Source organism: Barbus barbus (assembly GCF_936440315.1).
Source record: "Barbus barbus genome assembly, chromosome: 10".
Taxonomy (NCBI): Eukaryota; Metazoa; Chordata; class Actinopteri; order Cypriniformes; family Cyprinidae; genus Barbus; species Barbus barbus.
In genome coordinates, this window is record NC_136738.1 from 13,799,765 (window position 1) to 13,826,394 (window position 26,630).

Below are 26,630 nucleotides of genomic sequence, written 5' to 3' on the forward strand. Positions count from 1 at the left end.
GCTGCTTCGTTTGATCAGAACCAGTGATAACATAAATCACGCTTAACCTGTTAACCTGCTCCCTGCTTAAAATAATAGACAGAATCTTAGACATCATATAAGTGATTTATTTGAACACTATAAAAAAATACAATAAGAATAATTTGAGTAATAAAAACGAAAAAAAATTGAAAAAAGAGCTTTGTATATAGTACATACTCTGATTGCCAGACATATACTGATATTGGCAGACATACAGATTATAATCATACAGATACAGCCACATTCCCCAAAAAACACACACACATATATGAAAAATGTTGAAGAAAAAAAAATATTATTTGTGCAAAAAGTCGATCGCTAAATTACGCCCCTATCAGATGACAGGTGCGTCACAGCGTGCGTCACGAGCCATCATGAGAGAGCACCATAATTCAATTAAACAATATTCCCCGTAATATTCGTTTTAGTGGATGGTCTCATTCTGTTTGTGATACTGTATGCTACAAAGCCATGTTGTTTTTTATTACCAAGACACTGTTTTTGAGTGTAATTTATCCCATAACGGATACAAACAATAGCTCTCCTAGAAGAAATGAGATGTAAACAAAGGAATAACCATCCATATTACAACATTATTGTTTCATTGGACTAAAAGTGCTGGTCACACTTTATATTAGGTGGCCTTAACTACTATGTACTTACATCAAAAAATAAGTACAATGTACTTATTGTGCTCATATTGTATTGCGAAACACTTTTACTGCTACTGAGGTGGAATATGGGTAAGGTTAGGGACAGGTTTGGTAGTATGGGTAGGTTTAAGGGTGGGTTAAGGTGTAAGGGATGGGTCAACAGTGTAATTATAAATTTAATTACAGAAATTAATCACAGATGTAATTACATATAGGTATTTTTAAAAATATAAGTAAAAATACCTACATGTAAAATACATGTAATTAAATAGTTAAGGCCACCTAATATAAAGTGGGACCAAAGTGCTCTATGTGATGTTGTTCCGTGGACCCTTGCCTTTCTAACTAAACTGGGATTTCAGCAGGGGATCCATTTTGTACTCCTTATTATGATGAATCTGGTACGTACTGCGTTTTTATTATGCATGTTTTGATGTGTACTGCTTAAACAAATTTAGCAAATGCATTCCTTATAAGCTTTCCATTGAAAAACAGCAATCTGTCATCGATGCTTGAGGCTTAGACACTCAGAATGATATATAGTTTGTCAAGATTAATTTTGTCCCATTTCATTTAATATATTCGTAAACAATGACACGTGAAAACAAAGAGCGTTCAGTGCACTGGCGTCCTGGTGCGGTTAACAAATGCAGGAGTGCGCATCTGGCCCAACGCCAAGCTTCAATTTCAGAATGGCCAGTATCTAGGATTTTGGAGAATTTATTGAGCCGTAACATCGCAGTTCCAGCAGGAGTATCTCATCAAGATTTGTTTACCTTTTTTCTTGCCTCGTCCAATCCCGATCCGACGCCAACTAGTTCGTCCAACCTGGCCCCAGAGAAGGCTAAGGCTGAAAGGAAAAATATGACACCTGCAGCAGCTTCCACTCCTTCAGCAAAAAGATCTTCCTACGCTCCCCAAGATGTTCAGGACCCCATGCTTGCAGCTCTTTTCGACATCAAAGATTCAATCAACAAAATGGACGCCAGAGTGGCAGCACTAGAGAAATCTTCACCACTCTCAGTAGAATCTCCAGGTGTTTCCCAGTGTGACGTATCACCATATACTCCATTCATTTCACCTGCAGCAGCAATCCCAACAAGTTTGAGAAATCAGATCTTAGCAGGTAATGATATCAATTTAGATCAAATACTGCTTTGACCTTCTGGGGTCATAGATAAAAGAATCGTTAACTGTGGGGACATCTCCGTCGTTCTGAAAGAATGCGACCCTAGACTGTCTAAAAGCCTGTCACTCGTAGAATTCTATGTTGCATTTGGAGTTTTAAGAGACACAATTTGCAAGGTCTATCCAAACAGGAGATCTGAACTTGATACCTATTTGGCTATCATCTCAGATTTGGCTTTCATTTACGGCGGTTCCTTGTTTTACGAGTACCACAAATCCTTCTCTGCTAAAGCAGCAATGTGCATTCAGCGTTTCAATGTTAAACTGGATTGGTCTGTCGTTGTTCTTGACCTGACAGTAGATCTTGAAGTAGACACTACACTGGTCATAAAACTAACTCCTGCTCCATTTGTAGCTCCTTCTCTCATACTGCAAATTTATGTCCTCATACTGCATATGAAACATCCCAAGGGAAAGCCGGTCAGTCTAATTCTGACATCGGGTCCAAAGTCAATCGAGTTCAAGGTTTACCTAGCAAGGCCAGAGTTTTAGAAGGATCCAGTATTCCAGTATGTATTAATTTCAATGAATCAGTGTCTCCTTACTTGAAGTGTAAATTTTTGCATTGTTGTGCTATTTGTGGCAATAGTCACCCCAGAGCTGTTTGCCCTTGCAGGTTCAAAGCATCTCCAACCCAGACCTCGAAAAGATGAATAAACATCCTTCCACGCCTAATAGATATTTTGTTCATTTTCTGCTAACTGGACTCATACAAGGGTTTTTGGCAGGTCTCAGTTTTCTTCCACCAGGTATTGAAGTGTGTGTAAATATGTTATTAGCCTTAAAAGAACCCGGGGTAGGTGATGCCCTAATTCAAAAGGAATAAGAAAAAGGATATTTAATTGGTCCTTTCCTCACTTCCCCATTCAAAGCATACCGTATTAACCCAATAGGGATCGCCACAAGAAAATACTCTGGGAAAAAAAAGATTGATTATAGATTCATCTTCTCCCCATAATGGCGAAATTCCTAGCATCAATTGTTTAATTCCTGAGAACATGTTCGCGCTAGCCTATGCCACGATAGACCATGCTATTCAGTTTATAAAAACTGCAGGGAAAGGCGCCTGGATGGGCAAAGCAGATATTACTGATGCATTCAAAATCATGCCCCTCCATCCCTCCCAGTGGCATCTTTTTGGCATCAGGTGGAAGTCAAAAATGTATTTCGCCGTGTGCCTCACCTTCGGATGTCGTAGCAGTCCAAAAGTTTTCAATTCCCTCTCCGAAGCACTTTGCTGGATTCTCCTGAATAAATGTAAACTCCCATTCGTCCTTCATTTAGTAGATGATTTTTTTAGTTGTTGACTTTTCTAGTTATCCTCCCGATCACTGTATTTCGAAGCTAAAATAATTATTTTCAAGAATCAATGTTCCCTTGTCGGAAGAGAAAATGGTCGGTCCGCCTACTTCTATCGAATTTTTGGGTATACTTCTAGACAGCGTCGCCATGAAAGCTTCTTTGCCCAAAGTTAAGCTTAATCGCATTCAGCAAATATTGTCCTCTTATCATTCAGCGAAACCAGTATCTAAGTGAGACCTTTTGTCTTTATTAGGACATCTAAACTTTGCAATGCGCATCATCCCTCATCCAGGGACGGATTATGACGCAGAGGTGCCCTGGGCACAGACTGATTATAGGCCCCCCTCAGTTGAAATTGCGGTCATTTCAAACATTTCAAGATTTTAAATAGCATTTCTAAAATAGATTCTATCTACACTAAGTGAAAATAGCAGTATTTTTAGCGATATGTTATTTACACTAAGTGCAAATAGCTATAGATTATATTTACACTATGTTAAAATAGCAGGATTTTCTGCTATTTATACTACTTGTTGCACAATAGTGGCAATTATCTACACCTCAGTATTGTATTACATTATAAAAGAGTATGCAATAATAACGTATTGAGTGTAAATTATAATTTTGATTCAGATTATTAAATGGATGCCACCTTATTGATACAATAAAGCCCTCCCTACACCTACCCTAACCCTACCCAATACTTTATTTTCAACTTTTTGGTTATTTCTTTAATTTTTATTAAAAATAAATGCCTTTACGATGTGATATGAGATTTGAAAACGGATAAAAAAAAGTTCGGTAAAAGGCGAGTTTGAACCCTAGTCGATGTCAAAAATACCACAGAACGCGCTTTAGCATCTGCGCCACTGGAGATGTTGGATCATAGCTGGTTTTTATAATCTTGACAGTCCCAATCACACGTTGGTGGGCGGAATTAGTGTAAATAGCCTCTGCCAAAAGGTGGGCTATTTTCATGCTGCGGAGACGTCTTCCTGAGGGAAGCAGAGAGAGCAGTCTGTGGGACGGGTGGCTGGAGTCACTGATGATCCTCCGGGCTTTCCTCATACACCGCCTGGCATAGATGTCCTGGAGGGAGGGAAGCTCACCTCCAGCAATGTGATGGGCAGTTCGCACGACCCTTTGCAGAGCTTTGCGGTTGCCAACAGTGCTGTTTCCAAACTAGGCAGTGATGCAGCCGGTCAGGATGCTCTCCACAGTGCAGGTGTAGAATGTTCTGAGGATGCTGGGGCTCATTCCAAACTTCCTCAGCCATCTCAGGAAGAAGAGGCGTTGGTGTGTCTTCTTCAGCACTGCATCTGTGTGATCGGACCATGTGAGATCCTCAGTGATGTGAACGCCGAGGAATTTAAAGCTGTTTACCCACTCCACAGGTGTCATGTCGATGGTGATGGGTGTGTGTTCTCTGCTCTGTCTCCTGAAATCCACCACCAGCTCCTTGGTCTTGTCGATGTTGAGTGAGAGGTGATTCTTTTGACACCATTTAGTCAGGTTCTCCTCTCTGTAGGCCGTCTCATCGTTGTCAGTGATCAGGCCTATCACCGTTGTGTCATCAGCAAATTTGACGATGACATTGGAGCTGTGTGTTGCTGTACAGTCATGTGTGTACGGGGAGTACAGGAGTGGGCTGAGGACGCAGCCCTGAAGAGCACCAGTGTTGAGGGTCAGCGGGGATGAAGTGTTGTTGCCCATTCTGACCACCTGACATCTGCCTGTCAGGAAGTCCAGGATCCAGCTACACAGAGATCCGTTTAGTCCCAGAGTCTGAAGCTTCTCAACCAGTGTGGCAGGCACTATGGTATTGAATGCTGAGCTGTAGTCCACAAACAGCATTCTCACATAGGTGTTCTTATTTTCCAGGTGGGAGAGAGCAGTGTGCAGGGTGAAGGCAATAGCATCGTCTGTGGAACGGTTGCTGCGATATGCAAATTGTAGAGGATCCAGTGAGACAGGCAGCACAGAGCAGATGTAGTCTCTGATGAGTTTCTCAAAGCACTTGCTGAAGATGGGTGTCAGAGCAATGGGCCTCCAGTCATTCAAGCATGTGATTTTATTTTTCTTTGGTATGGGCACAATGGTGGATTTTTTGAAGCATGAGGGAACCACAGACAGAGAGAGGGAAAGGTTAAAAATGTCAGTGAAAACCCTGGCTAGTTGGAATGCGCATGCTCGGAGCACACGGCCTGGGATGCCATCAGGACCCACAGCCTTGCGGATATTCACCTGTCAGAAGGATCGGGTTACATCTGTGACTGAAAAGGAAAGTGCACTCACCTCTTCTGCTACAGCCGTGGGAGCGCGCTCTGTGTGGGCGGTGTTGTGAGCCTCGAAACGAGCATAAAAATTATTAAGCTCGTCCGGTAGAGAGGCGGCAATGTTCACAGTAGATGGTTTATTCCCTCTGACATCTGTGATGTTATTGATACCCTGCCACATGCTTCTTGCGTTGTTGGTTTTGAATTGTTCTTCAACTTTGTTTTTATATTGTCGTTTGGCGGATTTGATTGATTTCCTGAGATCGTAACTGGCTTGTTTGTGATCGTCAGAGTTTCCGGATTTAAAGGCAGATGTCCGCGCTGACAAGGCTGCTCGAACATCGCTGTTAATCCACGGTTTTTGGTTGGGGTAGATGCGGATTGTTTTTGTCGGTACTACATCCTCTACACACTTCCTGATGAAACACGTTACAGTATCTGAGTACGCCTCTATGTCGTCATCAGACGCTGCCCGGAACATGTCCCAGTCCACGTAATCAAAACAGTCCTGTAGTATAGCGTCTGATTGGTCCGACCAGCATTGAATTGTCCTGAGGGCAGGTGCTTCTCGTTTCAGTTTCTGCCTATAAGCAGGCAGGAGCAGAACGGAAGAGTGATCCGATTTGTCGAAAGGTGGGCGGGGGAGCGATTTGTAGGCGTCCCGGAAAGGAGAGTAGCAGTGGTCAAGTACACGATCACCACGCGTGTTGATGGTGATGTGTTGAAAGTATTTTGGAGCTATTGTTCTGAAGTTGGCTTTGTTAAAGTCCCCCGTAATAATAAACACTGCATCTAGGTACGCGGTTTCCTGCTCACTTATATTCCCATGCAGTTCCTTGAGTGCCTGGTCTGTGTTGGCTTGAGGGGGAATGTAAACAGCTGTGATTATGATCGCTGTAAATTCCCTCGGTAGCCAGAATGGTCGACACAGAAGCATATGAAATTCCAGATCAGGGGAACAGGAGGATTTAATAGAGTGTAGGTTCCTTTCATCACACCACGAGTTGTTGATAAAGAAACAGATGCCCCCACCTCTGCTTTTCCCTGTGAGCTCTTTCGATCTGTCCGAGCGGTGCACGGAGAAACCCGTAAGCTCGATGGCTGAGTCTGGAACCACTGCAGACATCCAGGTTTCTGAGGCAAATAATGCAGCAGTCCCTTGTTTCCTGTTGGTATGAGATGCGTGCCCGCAGTTCACAGACTTTGTTGTCCAGTGACTGAACGTTAGCCAGCAAAATGGTTGGTAGAGGAGGTTGGAGGGGACGGCGTCTGAGTCTGACAAGGATGCCGGCTCTCTTCCCCCTTTTCCGGCGGCGTTTCTTCGGTCGCAATCGTGCAGCCCAGACAAAGGGCTCTGATGCGGTGTCTGTAAACAAGGCACCGGTGTTCAAAAACTCAAAGTCCGGTTTGCGTTGGGCGACGAAGGAACCAATATTTAGAAGCGTGTGTCTATCGTAGACAGTTATACTGACAACATCCAACACGTAAAACAACAAAATAACAAATAAAACATAAGAAAAACTACAAAGTTTTCTCGGAGCTCGCAACACGGCTGCCATGCTCGGCACCATCTTGGACATTTGTTTACATCTTGGACATCTGTTTACATTTATCAAAGAACATTATCATTGACTTAGCCAGAATTAAAGCACTCTCAAAAAATCCCATTAATCACTGAAGTTGCTTACATTGTGAAATTAATTGTTAATGTTTCTGATGAGAGAAATCGGCAGAGAGCAGAATTCATTCAGGGAGCGCGCGCACTGAACAAAACAGCTGTTTCAGCGATGACTCATCTGAACGCCTCTTATTGGTCATTGTACTCATAAACTCAACAGAATCACGTGTGATTGGTTATAATGTGCAGTGCTGTAGAACAACGCGGCTGTCTCTGCTCCGTGCCAGCCAGGGAAGTTGAGCGAGCGCAGATTTTAATTTAGCTTTTTTTTTTTGTCATTTGGAAGCTGCATTCAAAATCCATTTGCCTCAAAAATCTGAGGGGGCACAGTTGAAATCGCGATCTGAGAGTAGAGGTATTTCGGCTGGGCCCCCCTCTGGTCCAGTGCCCTGGGCATGTGCCCAGTAAGCCCGTGCATTAATCCGTCCCTGCCCTCATAGATGTGCGTTTATTTCCAGACTTTTACAGCTGTCTAAATCCATCACCAGCTTGCACGATTTAGTTCATTTAGACGAGGGTTGTCGATCCGACTTACGTTTTTGGTCACGTTTTTGGCTGATAAAGGTGTCCCTATCATTATATCAAGTATTAATTCTGTCTTTTAATGAAATCCCAGTTTAGTTAGAAAGGCAAGGGTCCACAGAACAACATCCCATAGAGCACTTTTAGTCCAACGAAACAATAACGTTGTAATATGGATGGTTATTCCTTTGTTTACGTTTCATTTCTTCAGGAAAGTTATTGTTTGTGTCCGTTATGGAATAAATTACACTCAAAAACAGCATCTTGGTGGTAAAAAACAACAACAGGGTTTTGTAGCATACAGTGTCACAAACAGAATGAAACCATCCACTGAAAAAAAAGTCACAGATACGCAGAATATTGTTTATTTTAATTCTGCCGCTCTCTCTTGACAGCGCGTGACGTATGCTGTGACACGCCTGTCATCTGATGGGGGCGTAACTTAGCGATCGCCTTTTTGCACAAATAATTATTTTTCTTTTTTTTTCTTCAACATTTTTCATATATGTGTGTGTGTTGTGGGGAATGTGGCTGTATAGGTATGATTATCATCTGTATGGCCAAAGTTAGAATTAGCAGGGACATCTGACTCTACCAATTGAACAGGACATTACATACATGTATTTAATTATCTAATGAACATGGTGAAATTAACGTTGTGCTTGTGAAAAGACAGCAAAATGGCTGACTTGCTTCGCCGTGGGCAAAATCATGACGTCATGATTTTCGTACTGAAGTTGCGCATGAGCTTTGAGGGGAAAACAGGGGAAATGAATTCACCGGAACACCGGCATCCTGGTACAGGTTATCAGGTTTTTTTTTTTTATGAATGTAAGTGTATTTTAAATTATTTGGTTTTGGCATTACCCGATTGTAATTGTTTTGATTGATATGTGTACATTGTTTTTGTATATGTGAATTAATGTGTATGTTTTATATTCAAATATTTTCATGTTTAAATAAGTATGCTGTCTGTCTTGGCCAGGACCTTCTTGTAAAATAAATTGTAAATCTCATGAGCTTCTTTACTGCTTGAAATTAAATTAAATTAAATTATTAAATTAAATTAAATTGTAAATATGTAGGTAAGTAAGTAAGTATACCAACTTCACTTACCTCCAAACCAAACTTGTAGAAGAAATAGTTAGCAAAATATTTGAGGGAGGGCATAATGCCGTGGTCTAGATGCTGGTGTGTCACACCCTGAAATATGGTGCTGCTGTGTGTTGCTTTAAGGCCATTTTGAAGACGGTGATGAAGCTGGTGCCGATGGACAGTCACATCAAACACAAGGAGGCCTAAAATTACCAGGTGATTCTACTCACATGGAATCGCCAACAAACAAACAAACAAACAAATAGATAGTTAGATAGATAGACAGCTACCTTAATCAAGCACAACTAAACCACCTAAATGACATGTTCAGTGTTAAGGCTGGAATATACTACACCAGGGGTTTTCAAACTTGTCCTGGAGATCCCCAGCACTGAGCATTTTATGTATCTCTCTCAGCTAATACTCTTGATTTCATTCATTAGCTCATTAGTAGACTGCAAGGCCTGAATTGGGTGTGTCTGATAAGGGAGACATACAACACGTGCAGTGCTGAGGGTCCTCCAGGACAGGTTTGAAAACCTCTGCACTACACAACAAACTCTAGGCATCATACATTTGCTGACTTTGTAAATGGTTACAGAAGAAAGACTGTCCATAATATTATACATTACCAGGGGGGTATACTAGAAAGCAGGTTATGTGACATACCTGGGTATGTTTAAGCGTAAGTAAGCAGATAAACTCAGCTTTCGGTTCCAAAGACGGAGGTTACTTTCAGTGTAAGTAAGTAGCCATAGCAACTTATTCTCTGAACATAACCTGCTCTGGAGTAGTTTCTGTTTTAGGGTTAGTTCAGTTCAGCGCTATCAGCACATGCGTGACCTACTGATGAGACTCCAGTAGACATGACAGATTGCGCACAATATTTTATATTTTTACAATATAATTATCAAATGTGTGTGCGTGTGTGTGTGTGTGTGTGTGTGTGTATGTGTATATATATATACACACACAAATAGTTGTATGTTATTATAGTTATTCTATTGTTATATATAAAAGTTATAAATATTCATGAATTATAAAACACTATTATAACAATGTTATGTTTATTTTATTCTATTACACTTATTAAATTTTATTGTCATGGATCTGCATTTTCTATTATATATTTCTATAATAAATATATGTGATATTTCTTATTATATAATTAGCATCAAACAAACAACATAGTTCTTATTTTCAGTGATTAAAGACTAAACAACAACAAAAAAAAGACAAATGATTGCAAAACCATCAATTACGTGGCAATATGCACTAAGCATGTAAATGACCATTGAACAAAAGAAGCAGCAGCAGCATGGCACACTTTTCTTAGCATCCGTTTCCATAGAGACTCGTCACTCGTCCCTCTGTTGAGAATGTCTTGTGTGTTAACCAGGAACATACTCTGGGTTGAATTAATTTACTGCTGGATGCATTTTTGGAACCAGCATACTTCAAGTAAGCAAGGTTTGGGTTAATCAACCGATGGTTTAGCAGATGATAAGTTAACTCTGATTTCTGCAATACACCCCAGGAATGCAGGAACATTGTTGGGATTCACTATGCTAGAGTGCTTAACAAAACAAAGAAATGTGATCATATTATCCCAATTTTATCATAATTACATATACATTTAAATGCCTATTAATTTTTGTATAAATTTCAAAATTTGGCTAATTACTTATAGTGCTTTAAATGGTTTGGGGCCTTAGTACCTAAGTGAGATAACATCACATTATAGTCGATTATCTTCTTTAAAAAAAATAAATAAATAAATACAAATACTTACCCAAAGACAGGGTAGGATGCGATCCTCACACTTCCTCAGTCCGCCAACCCACACTGCTGGATCTACTGGTGCCAAATACAGAACTGAATTCCTCAATAGCTCTGATTTGTTATCACCGGTCCAACTCTCATTAGATGATGACAGGCCCTTTGGAAATGTTGGACTATTAAAGAACTTGGATACATCAATTTGGACATTTAAAAGGATAAAATGTTTTCTATGGATTATATATTGTTTAACCAATCACCTTTTATCAACATTAGAAACTGTGAATAGTGTGCATCTCTATCTAATGTCAAATAATTTGTTTGATATGGTTCCTTCACTCTCAGAAATAAAGGTACAAAAGCTGTCACTGAGGCAGTACCTTTTCAAAAGATACATGTTTGTACCTAAAGGGTCCATTTTGGTACCTTAAAGGTACATATTAGTAATTAAAGTGTATATATTTGAACCTAATAGGTACACAAGTGTACCTTTTGAAAAGGTAACGCCACAGTGACAGCTTTTGTACCTTTATTTCTGAGAGTGTTGAGTTCTAATGGGGTCTGAGGTAATCTAATGTGGCCTCTGATGTGGACTAATGAGGTCTTTGTTAGAACTCTGATGAGATCTAGTCAGATCTGAGAGGTAAGGCCATGCCATGTGCTTTTTTTAGAGAGGACTTTGTTAAAAAAAACTGTTACATTCACTTTATTGTCAGCTCAGCTCCTAGAGGGCAACAGTCCTACAGAGTTTAGGTCCAAACCTCTTCCAACACACATACCTGTATTTATTTTTTATTTTTTTCAAATAAGCCTGAATGACTTGATAAGCTGGATGAGGTGCATTTAATTAAGGTTGAAGCAAAACTCTGAAGGGCTATGCTGCCGTGCAAAGGCAAAAGACTGTCATTTCGATTTTTGTAGAAAATTAGTTATTGATATTTTTGGGACATTCAAAACATCCTTTATCATGTACATAAGTTTTTTGAGTCAATTTTGTTGATTTTCCAAGAAAATAATGGGTCATCTCAACCGTAACTTCAAAAAGCCCCGGAGAAACCAAGGCAGAACACTGTATAACACCGGTTACCGCTCTTCCACTTTGTTTGGAAGGTTCAAATTGAGTTACGGCATTCTGACTTTGTTTAACTGTGCATCAAAATGAAGTTACGGTGCTCCTTAGAGTTATACGGTGGTCTGCCTTTTTTTTTTTTACTGTCCATTAAAGTCTGCTGCATTTTAATTATGGTGTAGACAAACTAATTAGATCGTGATCTAACAAACAGCTCCATATAACAAAGCACAGTAAAGACTAGACACCTTGGCAGCAATACATAATCGTGGATAACCTTTAAAGATTTTTTTTTTCCTTTTTGTAATGCAGATTAATCACCAGGCTGTCACCTAACAGTTTGCAATTAAATCCATATCCTACCTTTTCTTGTAAACCGATAAAATCAATCCATGGTGCTGAACGTCATCGGAGATGTTTAATCAACACGCATTTCTGAACATGCCTGCTTGCTGGCTCCATAAGTCGTTCTTTTAGTTTAGGCTATTTAATTTGAGTCAATATAAGCAGCTATGTCTAGCATTCTTTTATGGTACTGAGCATAGCAAATAAATTGGTTGCAAAACAGTATCCACTCACATGTTAAATTTTTAGTCTGCTTGTTATGGTAAAAAAAAAAAACTAATAATAATAATAATACCGTCACATTACTATATGCAATAGTCTATATGAGATAGCCCATGATGACTAGATTTTATACAGGTGTTACTATAACGGTTTTGTAAATGGTGATCAGCAACCAAATATTGATAATGTGGAAGTTACTGTCTTTTGCCCAGGTGTGACTAATCACTTTTTACAGACAAGGCAAAGGCAGAGTACATTACCTTCAAAATAGGCATAAAAATCAAGTTTGAGCTCACAATTTTTTAATGTAGATCATTTTCATTACTAAAACATCTAATTGCCAAATTTCCAGTGTCGTATCTATAATTAATTTGGCTGGACAAGTAAAAAGCTTTAAAGTAATTTTTCTCAGTTTCACACTCTAGCGAGTTAAGGTCTTTTGCCTTTGTAGGGCAGTATGGTCCTCTTGGAGTTTGACACCCCTGATCTAATGTATGCCATGGCAAACTATTCATGTTTCTTTTGTAAACGTTTCACACCTCTGCCATGTATTAATAGATTTAATCATCAGTATTCTTTCATCAATATTAATTTGTTTTTATTCTGGCATTACACCTGCCCAAATATAAAAAAATATTAATAATAATACCCCCCCCCCTTTAATGTATAGCCTATATAAAAATGTGCAATATGTATATAAAATTATGGATATATAAATATATATAAATATATGCATTTATTATAGTAATTACTAGGAGTGACCCGAATAGACGACGATTCGAAGCTTCGATAGGAGGAGTCCGATTCGGCTACCAATCTCACAGTCGAATATTCATGAGGTGAACTACTGGTTTTCTCCAAATAAGTTAATATACAGCCTATTAAGATAATGTTGGAAATAAGAATCTGAAAAGAAAGAAGCTTTTAATAAATATTTTTTAACGTGCGTGAATAAATCCAACCGCCCCTATAGATTTAAATTTCACTTAATCCAACATCTTGGCGGCAAGGATTTAAATCTTTAACAAGACAGAGTGAAAGACTGATTTTTTCAATCAGTTAAAGTTATAACTATTTTAGCCGGTTTATATATATTATTTATCTCCTATAAGATGCATTTGAGTTACGCTGCACTAAAGCACTTGTAATAATACGATGATATCTCTTAAGCACGCAGCACGAGCAGGACAAACAATAATGCAGAATATTAATAATTATGGCTGGGACTATCATATACATAACATTATAATGAGAACACTATTATAATAAAACACTGTTAATTATTAGAGTTTATTCAGAGCCACGCAGACTCGTTCATGACATGTGCATTCGGGACATTTTGTGCAGATAGTCTATAAGTCGTAGTATAACGTTATGTTGTATAAATAACGAACCGTATTCTATATGAGATAAATGATGGGTTAAATCCCATTGATTAAAAACCTGCTATAAAATGCTTCAATCTACTGGTCATTTTCAGCACACGCAGCTCAAATGCAGAACATTAATAACTACGGTCATATACATAATATTTATAAGAGCACTGTTGTAAAAAATGTTGTGAATTCTTAGGTTTCGCTAACGTCCATATAATCTTTTAATCAAAACATAAAACATTATTTTTGTATCTGCAAGGCGTCAGTTACACATTTTCCCTGTGTGTTAATGCCAATAATTATGACTGTCAAATGTCTGACTTGACTCTTGGTAGTGTATTTAGCCCCACCCCCAAACATATAATTCAACTATCAGTCGGTTATCTGCATGATTAGAAAATTCCGATTTGACTATGAAAATCCTTAATCGGGGACACCCCTAGTAATTACAATAACTGGGTAATAACTAGGTACTAACCCTGAACCTACCCCTATACCTAACCTTAACCATGTATTTACCTCATATTACCAGTACTTTAAGTAAATTATATGTACAAGTAAGTGCACATACTGTAAAATAAAGTACAACCATAATTATCTTGGTAGCTCTTTATTTAACAGTATGTGTACTTCCCTGGTACATACATGATAAATATCTTGTACCTACAGGCAAGTGAGTGGTAACACAAGGTACTTACCTGAAGTGTATGTACATGGTAACAAATAAGAAGCACGGCTGTACTTAACAGTCGTACATAGATGGCAATTAGTTTGTACACACAGACAAGTGTGGGTAATGACGGTCACTTACAGGTAGTGCCCATACATGGTAACTAATTAGATACTTTACTATACTTACTAATGTATATACATAGTAAATATGTAGTACTTACAGACAAGTGGGTATAAACAGGCATGTCCTTACAGTATCCGTATATGCTAACTAATAAGACACAGTACTGTACACACTAATGATATGTACATGGTAAATGTGTAGCACCTACGGAAAAATGTGGTATTATGTCGTAACAAACAAGACACATACTGTACTTGGTATACACGTAGTAAATGTGTAGTACTTACAAACAAGTGTTTTTAATGACGGTTACTTAAAGGTTGTGTCAGTATATGGTAACTAATAAGACACATTACTATACTTTCTAATGGTATATACATGGTAAATATATAGCACCTACGGACAAATTTGGTATTATGTGGTATCAAACAAAACACATACTGTACTTGGTATACAGTACGCTTGGTAAGTCCTAACCTTACCTAATAAAAAGAGGACTGGTTTTCAATTGCTTGTGTAGGACTGTTAATGCTAAACTGCTCTCCACAACAGTGCTTACAAAGTTTGAAGAACTAGTAATTCCTGTGTAATGTTTATGTAAAATGGTGCACTTTATTTTACAGTCCTATTTCCATATACTTACTATGTACGTACCGATGTACAGTCACAGCCAAAAATATCGGCACTCTTGCAATTCTGTCAGAAAATGCAACACTTCTCTCAGAAAATTGTTCCAATTGCAAATGTTTTGGTATTCAAATGATTATTGTTTTTGTTTTCACTGCAACAACACAAAAAAACTAAGTCAAACTTAAAATTTCACACAGAAATCAAAAATGTACTCAACAAATTTATTGGCACCTTGTCAAAATTGTAAGAAATAATTGCTTTTCAAGCATGCGATGCTCCTGTAATTTGTATTTAGACACATCTGTGGCAAAGTAACAGGTGTGGGCAATATAGCAATCACACTTGCAACCAGTTAAAATGGAGAAAAGTTGACTCAACCTTTGTGTTGTGTGCCACACTGAGCATGGAGAAAAGAAAGAAGTGTAAAGAGTTGTCTGTGGATCTGAGAGAAAAAATTGTAGAAAAACATGGATAATCTCATGAATACAAGTCCATCTCCAGAGATCTTAATGTTCCTGTGTCCACTGTGCTCAATAACATCAAGAGGTTTACAGTCATGTCACTGTATCTAACCTCCCTGGACGTGGACGGAAGATAAAAAATAATGAAAAATTACAACGAAGGATTGTTCGAATGGTGGATAAAGAACCCCGATTAACTTCCAATAAAGGTGACCCTGAATAGTCAACGATTCTATGCTTCAATAGGAGGAGCCTGATTCGACTCCGAATCTCAAAGTTGAATATTCGCGTGTTATGATCATGTCATTTTGGGAATATGGGGGTGCTCAAATCTTTGATTTCACATAAAACTATCAGTTTTCTCCCAATAAGTTAATATACTGCCTATTAAAATAATGCTGTAAATAAGAATCTGAAAAGAAAGAAGCTTCAAATAAATATGTTAACATGCCTGAATAAATCCAACAGAGGAGCATCTTGGCAGCAGGTATTTAAATCCAGTTTATATACAGTAATTATATACCAAGTACAGTATGTGTCTTGTTTGTTACAACATGATACCACATTTTTCCATAGGTGCTACACAATTACCATGTACATATCATTAGTATGTACAGTAATGCGTCTTATTAGTTACCATATATGCATACTGTAAGGATGTGCCTGTTTGTCCCCACTTGTCCGTAAATACTACATATTTACCATGTATATACATAAGTAAGTACAGTAAAGTATCTAATTAGTTACCATGTACCGTTACACTTGTCTGTATGTACAAACTAATTACCATGCATGTATGACTGTTAAGTACAGCCATGTTTCTTATTGGTTAACATGTACATACACTTCAGGTAAGTACCTTGTGTTACCACTCATTTGCCTGTAGGTACAAGATATTTACCATGTATGTACAAGGGAAGTACACATACTGTAAAATAAATTGCTACCATTATCTTTATAATGCAGCAGATACATAAATAATACTTACAGCGGTGCAGTTTGAAGAATACTCAGATGGTTTAATAATTTTGAGCTGGTACATCATTTTACACACAACAATCACACAGGCCCAAACAGAAGACACATTGAAAGCCAAAGGCCGCAGTCTTGAGTATGGCAGAGCAAATGTCCACAACACCAAAAACAACACGTTCATCAGCGATACCTGAAATATATGCATATAAGAGTGTGTGAACCTGCAACATTTTAAATATGTACTAGTTGAGGGTGACTCTGCATCCAGGTACTTTATGTGCATGCTGTACACTGGTTTATGTCTTACCTCCTTCACGCATACCCAGATTATGCCTGTAGAGACTAGTTTGAAGCTGTGGAGCTCAAGTATTCTCCAGCACAGCTCCTGACCTCTCCATAACCACAAAACTGCTTGCAGGGTCAACTCATGCACCCTTTCCATCACCACCAACCACTGGTTCACTACAGGTACTGCAATACATGCACATATTATAATTATAGAATAGAATAGAATAGAATAGAATAGAATAGAATAGAATAGAATAGAATAGAACTTTAGTGTCATAGTTTAGGAACAACAAAATACAGTTCTTCAGCTCTTCAGATTAGCAGGTAAGCAACAGTATGACAGTGTTTATAAACAACACTGTTTACAAGGCAAGTTGACATTATAAACAGATAGCAACATTCAAGACAAAGGCATAAACACAAAAAAATATAAATATAAGAATATAATTACACTGAGGTAGTGCAAGATGTAATAGTGCAGTAATCTAATGGGGGAAGGGTTATTGCACTTTGTTAGAGTAGGGGTATATTGCACGAGTCCTGGAAGGAAGTGAAATTATGCATTTAAGCATCTAACTGCCTGAGGAAAGAAGCTATTTTTCAGTCTGTTTGTTCTGGATTTTATTAGTCTATATCTTGTCCCCGAAGATAGAGGGGAGAACAGATGATGTCCAGGGTGAGTGGGGTCTTTTAAAATGCGTCTGGCTTTCTTTTGAAGTCGGTCAAGTGTAGATGTCACTGAGTATGGGCAGTAACGTACACACTCAGTAGAGCCCTGCACAGGCCTAAAATCTAGGCCCTAGCCCGGTCCTGTACCCGAGACACTCAGGCCCTAGCCCGGCCTGTGTCCGACAGCTTATACTACTATTTCAGCTTTTTAAATAGTTCAGTTTCGTATGAAATGGCAAAGTGATTGTATTTCGTTTTGTCATTTTATTAAGATAATTTAGAAAAAAATGTTTGGAGCATATTTTTGTTTGTTAAATGTAAGTTTTTGTTTTTTAAAGTAATGAACAAGCAGCCAGCGGAAGATAGTGAGTTTATCATAGCCTATGGTTAATCAATTTAGCCTTCTCAAATCATCACGACTGGTTTAAATTAAATCTATAGTTATAAAACAGCTCCACAATGTTAGTTTAAATGCTTAATGCTTAACTCAGATAAATTTGCACTGACGCCAAGGGCGTAGTTTTGGTTTGAACATTGTTGATGAAGTGTGAACTGTTTTAGTAGAGTCCCGGGTCATGCTGACTCATAAGGTTTATTTGTTTGTTTGCTTATATATTTATTTTTGTGAAATTATCTTTTGTGCTATCATCTATGCAAAGTTGGTGCAATAAGGTAACATCATATTTAACAATTACTTGTTTACATAGGATATATATGTAATGTATTTTATAATATTTAGGCACTTATAGGCTGTAGTTTGACAGAATGTTCTAATTCAACATGCCATTTTAAGTCAAACTAATTTAACATTTTCTTATATTGATATAGTTTATTTCTTAATCCTTAATAGATCATCAGGCTCTCAATGATTTAATCTAATCTATGCCATCTTTTGGAATATCTGAAGGCCATGTATAGTTCTTAACTGTAGCATTTGTTATAATAAGACTAGCCTATTAACCATTACCAGGCCAATAATCAATATAGCATTTGTTGAAAGGAAACAACCGCCTGCACATTTAGAACCAATAGCTACAACATGCCACTTGTAATACAAATCTATAGGGAAAAATATATTACCTTAACAGTGTCACAGTTTGGTTTCTGTTTAGTTCCTGTTTGTCCTAATTTGGTCGGTTTCCTGTCATTAGTTAATCATCATTTATTCCTTTCACCTGTCTTGTATTAATCATCTTGTTTCCTCATTAGTGTTCTTTATAAGCCTTGAGTTCAGTAGCAGTCTTCGTCGTGTCTCAAACTAAAGTTGTGTTTATGCTGTTATTTCTGTTGTTAATACGTTTGCGCGATTAAAAGAACCTGTTTATCCTGAATCCCTCGTCGTCCTGCCTCCTATGATCAGCAACGCGTAATAGAAGACACAACATACAAGAAAATGGATGAACGAGCCCAGTTCATCGAAATGGTTCACGCCATTCAAGAGCCTCTTAACTACGCACTGGCTTTCGTACTACTCGCCCTCGCCAGCTCCCTCGAGGGAGAAGAGCTCAAGACGATTTTCTGGCTCGGGATTTCGTTCCATCAGCCACTGGAGCTCCCAAACACCTCCAACCTCAACTGGCAGGAGACAGTCATCCGGTGTTTGGAGAGTCTCCAATCCCGAGCCGGAATGCCACCCACGACGAAGCCCATGCCGCCTCCCTTCCGTGGTCACCGCAAGTTCACCGTCCATGGCCAGCCCAAGCCCGCCGCTGTTCGCGGCCAACCCAAGCCCGCCGGCAGAAATTATGGCAAGCCCGCCGGCAGAAGCGCCTCGCAAGTGCCCTCCTGCGTTTCTGCTCGTCCCGTCCAGCCCTCCTGCATCTCTGTTGTTCCCGTCCAGCCCTCCTGCGTCTCCGCTGATCCCGTCCAGCCTTCCTGCTTCCTGTCTCCACTGGTGTCCGCGCTTCCAGAGTGCCCTCCTATGTCTCCGCTGGTCCCGTCCAGCTTCGCGCCTCCAGAGCGCCCTCAAGTGTCCGTGCCTCCAGAGCGCCCTCATGTGTCCGCGCTTCCAGAGTGCCCTCCTATGTCTCCGCTGGTCCCGTCCAGCTCCGCTCTTCCAGAGCGCCCCCAAGAGCCCGTTTCTCCTAAATTGTTCCCAGAGGGGAACCTCCCCAAGAAAATTGGGGGGGGGGGGGGCATATAGTCACGGCCTGTGTGGCCAGGGCAAGGGCCAAGGCCACGGAGCTCCCTGATTCGCCATGGCCTCCTGGAAAAATAATAGTTCAGTAGTAGTCTTCGTCGTGTCTCAAACTAAAGTTATGTTTATGCTGTTATTTCTGTTGTTAGTGAAGTGAAGTGACATACTGCCAAGTATGGTGACCCATACTCGGAATTCGTGCTCTGCATTTAACCCATCCAACGTGCACACACACAGCAGTGAACATACACACACCGTGAACACACACCCGGAGCAGTGGGCAGCCATTTATGCTGCGGCGCCTGGGGAGCAGTTGGGGTTTCGGTGCCTTGCTCAAGGGCACCTCAGTCGTGGTATTGAGGGTGGAGAGAGCGCTGGACATTCACTCCCCCCACCTACAATCCCTGCCGGCCCGAGACTCGAACCCGCAACCTTTGGATTACGAGTCCGACTCTCTAACCATTAGGCCACGTTAATACGTTTACACGATTAAAAGAACCTGTTTATCCTGAATCCCTTGTCGTCCTGCCTCCTACGATCAGCAACGCGTAACAAACAGATTATCACATTTAAATTCTAAAAGTTAAGACTTAATTTTACACAATAAATAAGCCTACAATAAAACGTGACAAATTCTAGTAAAGGTGGTGATAAGTTTAAAATGATTTTAATATATTTTAGTGCTGGTTCAAGACTGTTTCTCTAAATAATTCAAATAGATCACATATTTGACCATCAGCTTCGCGATAGGAATGGCTCACGCAAATCTTATCACACTTCTCGAGCACGTCGGTGAATGCGTGGGGGGGGGGGGGGGGGGGGTTGTACTTGCTAGTTTTAGTTATTGGGGGGGTTATATGCCCCCCACAAACTACACCCCTGAATGACACATATCCAGTCATTTGTGTGGAGAGTGGAGGCTGAAGCGTGCTGCCACCGCCGGAGTGATCACTTGCATTAGAAACATTTCAAAATACGCTGTCATTTTTGCTCATAAAGGTATGAGTAATAGGCTACTTTGTTCGGAACTGTAAAGGGTCTGCTTTTATTTGTGTGCACTAACAATATCAACAAAACGTGCTTTTATAAAATAAAAAAGCAGTTTTGGTTTTGAGCAGGAGCGCTTCTGAAAAACCAAAACACAGCGAATACTTGCTTCACTGACTTCATAAATATAGTAGCCTATCTATAGAAAGCTTTGAATTGCTACTTTAAAACGAAATAATTCGAATTGAAAACAAAAACTCTTTCAATATAAAATCCCTAAATATGCATTTCTCTCTAAAGGTGCCTCTAATGAGGAGATGGTGAGTCAAGATCATCATCAAATGCATGGATGATCCAAAATGCAGCTTTTCCCGAAGCATTCAAGTAGGGCTCGCTGCAGCCCACAAGATCCAGGGGGCGTGGTTGGATCCACATCTAGGGGGTGGAGATTGGTAGGTTTAGGGGTGGAGATGGGGTGGGTTTAGGGATCAGGGGGTGGAGATGGGTAGGTTTAGGTATATGTAAGATGGGAGGAGTTGGATCTGGATCCAACCACTCCCCCTGGATCTTGTGGGCTGCAGCGAGATGCTCCTCGAAGCATTGGGAACTTTTTATATGGGCACAATAAAAGGAGAGAAGCTAAATGACCCAGAGTCTGACCCGAGCCCGACCTTAAAAAAAAAAAAAGGCCTGACACTGGCCCAAAAGGACTCAGCATGTCGGGACCCGATGGGCTTGCAGACCTCTAATGCTCAGCTGCCCTCAATACCCACTGCAGGTCCTTCCTGTTCTCTTCTGTGCAGCTGGAGAACCACACCATGCAGCAATAAGTTAACAGGCTCTCTATGGCTGAACGGCAGAAGTTGGTCAGCAGATTTTGAGTGAGTTGGGTGTGCTTCAACTTCCCAAGGAAGTAAAGTCTCTGTTGTGCCTTCCCCACCTACTGGAAGATGTGCATAGGACAAGTGAGGTCAGCAGAGATTTGCAGTCTAATGAATTTGAAGCTCTCTACCCTCTCTACCTCCTCTCCATGTATGAAGAGGGCAGAGTGCTCAGTGCGCTTAGATTTCCTGAACAATTATTTCCTTGGTCTTTTTGATGTTAAGATCCAAATTGTTGTAGGAGCACCATTCGGTGAAATGCTGAATCTCCTCTCTGTCTCACTGTTGTCTGATATCAGCCCGACTATGGTGGTATCATCAGCAAACTTGACAATGGTATTTGCAGGATGAATGGGGGAACAGTCATTTGTGAAGAGGGAGTAGAGGAGGGGGCTGAGAACACACCCCTGTGGTGTTCCAGTGTTCAGGATGAGTGTGGAAGATGTGAGATCTCCCATCCTGACCTTCTGGGGTCTATTGCTCAGAAAATCCTGTATCCATGTGCACAGTGAACTGCCTAAGCCCAGACTGCTTGAACTAGTTTATGTGGGCTGACTGTATTAAAAGCGGAGCTAAATTCCACAGATTATATCAAGATATTGAATTAAGTAAAATTTTGAAAACATGAAGTTTGATTTTTTTCTCCATTTCCTCCATCTCCAAATAAGCAAAAGCATCTATAAGAATCAAACTTGTGGTTTTCTACATGATGATTGTGGTGTAATGAGCTTTATTCAATACACATTAGCCATGAAGTGCCAGTTCTGTGCCAGATCAATTCAAATTCACTTCAAAATTCCATACATTTAGTTACTAAATTGCAAGTTAGAATATTGTCTCAGATACAGTATATCCAGGAAGTGTTAGCAGTCATATTCTGTTTAATCTAATTAGTAATTACAATTTTGCACAGATAGACAGGGAGGTCCTTATATGCAGATGATGGGATGTTGCGGAAAAGGGGGTTCAGTGTTGGGCATGTGGAGAAGTGTATGCAAATGTCTGTTGTGAATGTAGAGAACTGTGCTAAAGAATGGGGTTTCTGTTTCTCTGTGGGGCTAACTAAATTTTGGGGCCATCATTACCGGTACTGACGCGATGTCGCATTCCTCCTCCGCGACACCCATAGTGAATAGAGAGCCAACAGACAACAAAGTGTAATCCATAAATTGACTGAGTGATGTACGCGGACCCTCGCGTCTAAGCTTAAACTTTAGAGTCTGATTAATGCCATCGCAGAAGAACTCTATCAAAACACAGTCCGGTAAATCTGAATAGTGAGCGATGGCTAAATTTTCTCGAATATAATTCTACAACGATAGCGTGCCTTGTTTATGGGCTAATAATATTCTTGCTGTGTTCATATCTGGCCAATGTTCGTCTGAAAAGCTGCTGGATCCTTGTGTGGCCAAGTATTTTGTAACGGGGAATGAGACGAGAGATGTGCAGATCCATATGCAAAGCTTTATTCAACGAAATGGTTAAACAGGCATGGGTCGACAGCAACAACACGTATGGCACAGGCAAGACAGAGAGTAATCCAAGGACAGGCGTGGGTCAAACAGCAGCGAACGTAATCCGGAGGGCCAGACGAAGGAGTAATCCAGCTAACAGACTATAGTCCAGACGAGGGGAGAACAGTATCCGAGTGGGGCGAGATGAAGGACTAATACGAGGCAGGTTAAAGTCCTGGACAGGCAGGCAGAGAACAGACTAGACGAAGTAAACCAGGCTAAAATCAAGACACGTAATAAACAGGACAGACTACACTTAGAAAAACATGGTATGGCTCCGTAATGTAGCTATCACTAGGAGAGTGATAAACACTAAACAATACTCTGAGAAGGCTCTAAGTGGGCGTTATATAGTGTGTGTCATTGGTTGTAGGTGAGAGAGTGTAATCAGTGAAGTGGAGCATGGGAAATGTAGTCCATGGTGACATGTGAAAGTCTGTGTAGTGATAGAGTCAATATAATGGAAGAGCGACCTCTGGTGGCAATTGGACGGAAGTCCACAAACCGGATTCATAACAGTAGGTGTGTGTGGAAGAAAAAAAAAAAGATGTAACCCCCTTTGTAATTGATAATATTTTGTACAACATTTTGTTAACATTTAACAACTGCAATTTAATTACACTTTTTTTCTCAGTAACTGTAAATGATTGCAGTTACATTGTAATTAAATTACATAATTTAGTTACATGTAACTAGTTAGTTCTCAACACTGGACTTACCATCATCTTCTAATTCTATTTCATGATGTTCGTCCAAGGAGGAAGACAAAATATTTATTTGATCACCACATTTTCCATAGATCTGCCTTTCCGTCAACCTTTAATAGAAAAAACAACATATACCACAGATGAGATGCGTTGTGATTTTAAAACGATGTAGTTGAAACTACATATAGTTACTTTGTTTAATTGGGAAACACAAAAAAAGGTACAGCACCATCTAGAGTTTTCAAACCTCATTTACTGTTGTTATAAGATGTGTATATAGGTTGAATCATTTTAGAATAACAGTAAAGTACGGACAGAATAACAGGGAAAAAAATCCTTGCAACAAGTTAGAACAAAGCTTTTATACTTTATTTGGACATTGTCAATTTAGAGAAAATGAGAGCAAAGGGGGCTATATACAGTAGGTGGACAACCAAAATGCGTATTACTGCTGTGTGTACCGCCGCCGCAGGGCCACGGCGTTATCTGCAAGTAAGTCGCGTGTTAAAGTCGTTCACGAAACTACCGCCAGGTGGCGCAAAGGGGCAGATTGTAAACTGACTGTAATTATAAAATAGAGCCCATGACATGCCGAAAATGATGGGCATGAATTAAGAAATTGATCACTTTCTAAGATTCATTCCTTTATATTAATTAAAATGTATTCAAATAATAATTAAACCATATTTTAAATAATAATAATGATGATAATAATACGGTTTTGTATTTTGGCATGCGTGAGATTGGGGGAATCCATATTAGACAACACAGTACAATTTAAGAATTTTGTCATTTAGTTAGAACACAACCCCTGATTCACAACATTCCTTGCATGGGCCTCAAATGAAGACCTAGCCCGGCCCAATTGACGACAGCTTACCATTATCCTCGGCTGGATACCATAAGTCCGACTGGAGCCTGTGTCATTTCTCTGTCTCTGGCTTCCTAATTACTTGTTTAGTAATTAATTGTTTCATTATTAATTAATTTTGAAAATTGTTTGGAACATTTTTTGTTTGTTAAATTCAAGTTTTTGGGATTTTTTTTTTTAAGTGAGGACAAAGCGGATAGCGGCTGACAGCTGAGTTGATAACGTTTCATCAATTTAGCCTTCTCAAATCATCACGACTTGCTTAAAATAAAATCAATGGATATAAAACACTGCAAGCATATTTCAATTTTAGTTTAAACATTTCGATAAAAGTGTGCTGTTAGGCATAGGATCTAAGCGGAGAGTGGAAGCTGAAGTGCGCTAAATGCATGGAGGCGCCAGCACAATCACTTGCATTTTGTTCTTCAGTAGAAACAACTTGAAGTATGCTTCCATTTTTGCTCATACAAATAAGACCAATACTTCATTCGGAACTGTAAATGGTCTACCCTTATTTCTGTGTGCAGTCATAATATCAACAAAACTTTGTGCTTTCTAAAATAGAGAAAACAAAAATGACACGCTTTTTGCCGTCTCACTCTTTTGTGAACAGGGGAGCTCATGCTGAAATGCAAGGCTCTAAAATCAGGTGCAGTTTAGCTTTGCCGTGTCCGAAACTGATGGATTATATTCACAAGCTACAGAATAAGACTGAATCCATGAAGGGCTAATGAGGACAATAATATGTTAATAATGTATGATCGCGCTTTGGTTCATATTTAAGAAACGACTTTTAAAAAGTTGTTATTATTTCAGCAAAATTTTGTTTTTGTTCCATTAATGATTTTATGTGAGGGTGAAAAATAAACAGTGCTTATCATCGATGCTATAGTTTTGCTGTAGGCTATTCATCAAAAGCAGCATCATAAAGCAGCGTGCTCACTGGCAGTCCAGTTCATTATGAAATAAAATGGGAAACATATACAGTATATAATATATATAAAGAGTTTGGTTCCAAAACGCTATAAATCTGTTTTGATTAAATTGAGTAAAAAATGTTTTCTTTACCAAGAAAGTTGCGAAATGAAAACGTCTCAGGTTACTTATGTAACCGTGGTTCCCTGAGAGGGAACGAGACACTGCGTCCTCTAGAGGTCGCTATGGGGAACTCCATCTACGTGACCTGTGTCTGAAGCATATATACAAAAACACCAAATATTGGCCGGCGACAGCCTATGACGTCACTCCCGGTGCGCCACAGTATAAAAGGGCGCCGGGAGAAAGCATCATCCACTTCTTCGTCTGAAGCTGCATCCGAAGCATGGCCTAAAGTCTAGAGGACGCAGTGTCTCGTTTCCTCTCAGGGAACCACGGTTACATAAGTAACCTGAGACGTTCCCTATCAAGGGAACTTTGAACTGCGTCCTCTAGAGGTCGCTATGGGGAACGATATACCCACGCCGCCATGCTGAGGGAAGTGCATGCCATTCCAAAGGCGAGCACAAAGCATCAACTCTTATCAATGATAAAGGAGTTGTCCCTGGGATGAATTGACGGCTGTCAGTGACATTATCCCCTTCGGCCAAAGGCCTGAGTTTCATACCCCAGAACTTACCTGATAGAGGCCGGACCTCGTGGACCTAGGGTAAAACTCAAGGCTTGGAATCAGAAAGAAGGATTCCTTTAAGGGGATACGACCAAGCGCTTAGGATAGTAACCAAGCCTGGCCTGTCACCCAGGGGCTACTGCTTGCTCCTACAAGAGCTTGCTGAAGGAACTGTATCAACAGATCCTTAGTAGTAGCCCCCGTACAAATAGTATCACTGGGGATACATAGGTAGAGTGGGGCCCAAGGAGACCGGGGCCTAACCGACTCAAAGAATGGGACGAAGCCTCAGCGCGTAACCCATACCATACAGGATGTTTAGAAAAGACCACAAAACACTCTGTGTGCGATCTTACCACAGTGTGGCTTTCAGAAAGTGCACAAAGACTAGCGTTCTTTTCATATGCTCTGGAGGGAGCATCAAGCTCATAGATAACCCTCTATAGCGAGGGGAGCAGTGCCGGCTCAACCAACAAGGAGAGCTTGTGAGGGAGCAGCATGCTCAAAAGTAACCCTCTATAGCGAGGGGAGCAATGCCAGCTCTACCAAGACAGAGCTCCAGAGAGTGGAGAACTTAACTCT

The 26,630-nt window shown here is 40.0% G+C and overlaps 1 protein-coding gene across 1 annotated transcript in view; it reads right to left on the reverse strand.

Annotated features, from left to right (window-relative positions):
- Positions 1 to 26,630, reverse strand: part of LOC306875608 (piezo-type mechanosensitive ion channel component 2) — a gene marked incomplete at both ends in the record, with an annotated part of 550,584 nt that overhangs the window by 329,190 nt on the left and 194,764 nt on the right. The window contains 6 exon segments of the mRNA XM_079426295.1: positions 8,757 to 8,957; positions 10,528 to 10,674; positions 16,402 to 16,578; positions 16,696 to 16,859; positions 18,822 to 19,236; positions 21,239 to 21,409. Of these exon segments, the coding sequence (XP_079282421.1) occupies positions 8,757 to 8,957; positions 10,528 to 10,674; positions 16,402 to 16,578; positions 16,696 to 16,859; positions 18,822 to 19,236; positions 21,239 to 21,409 (1,275 nt within the window).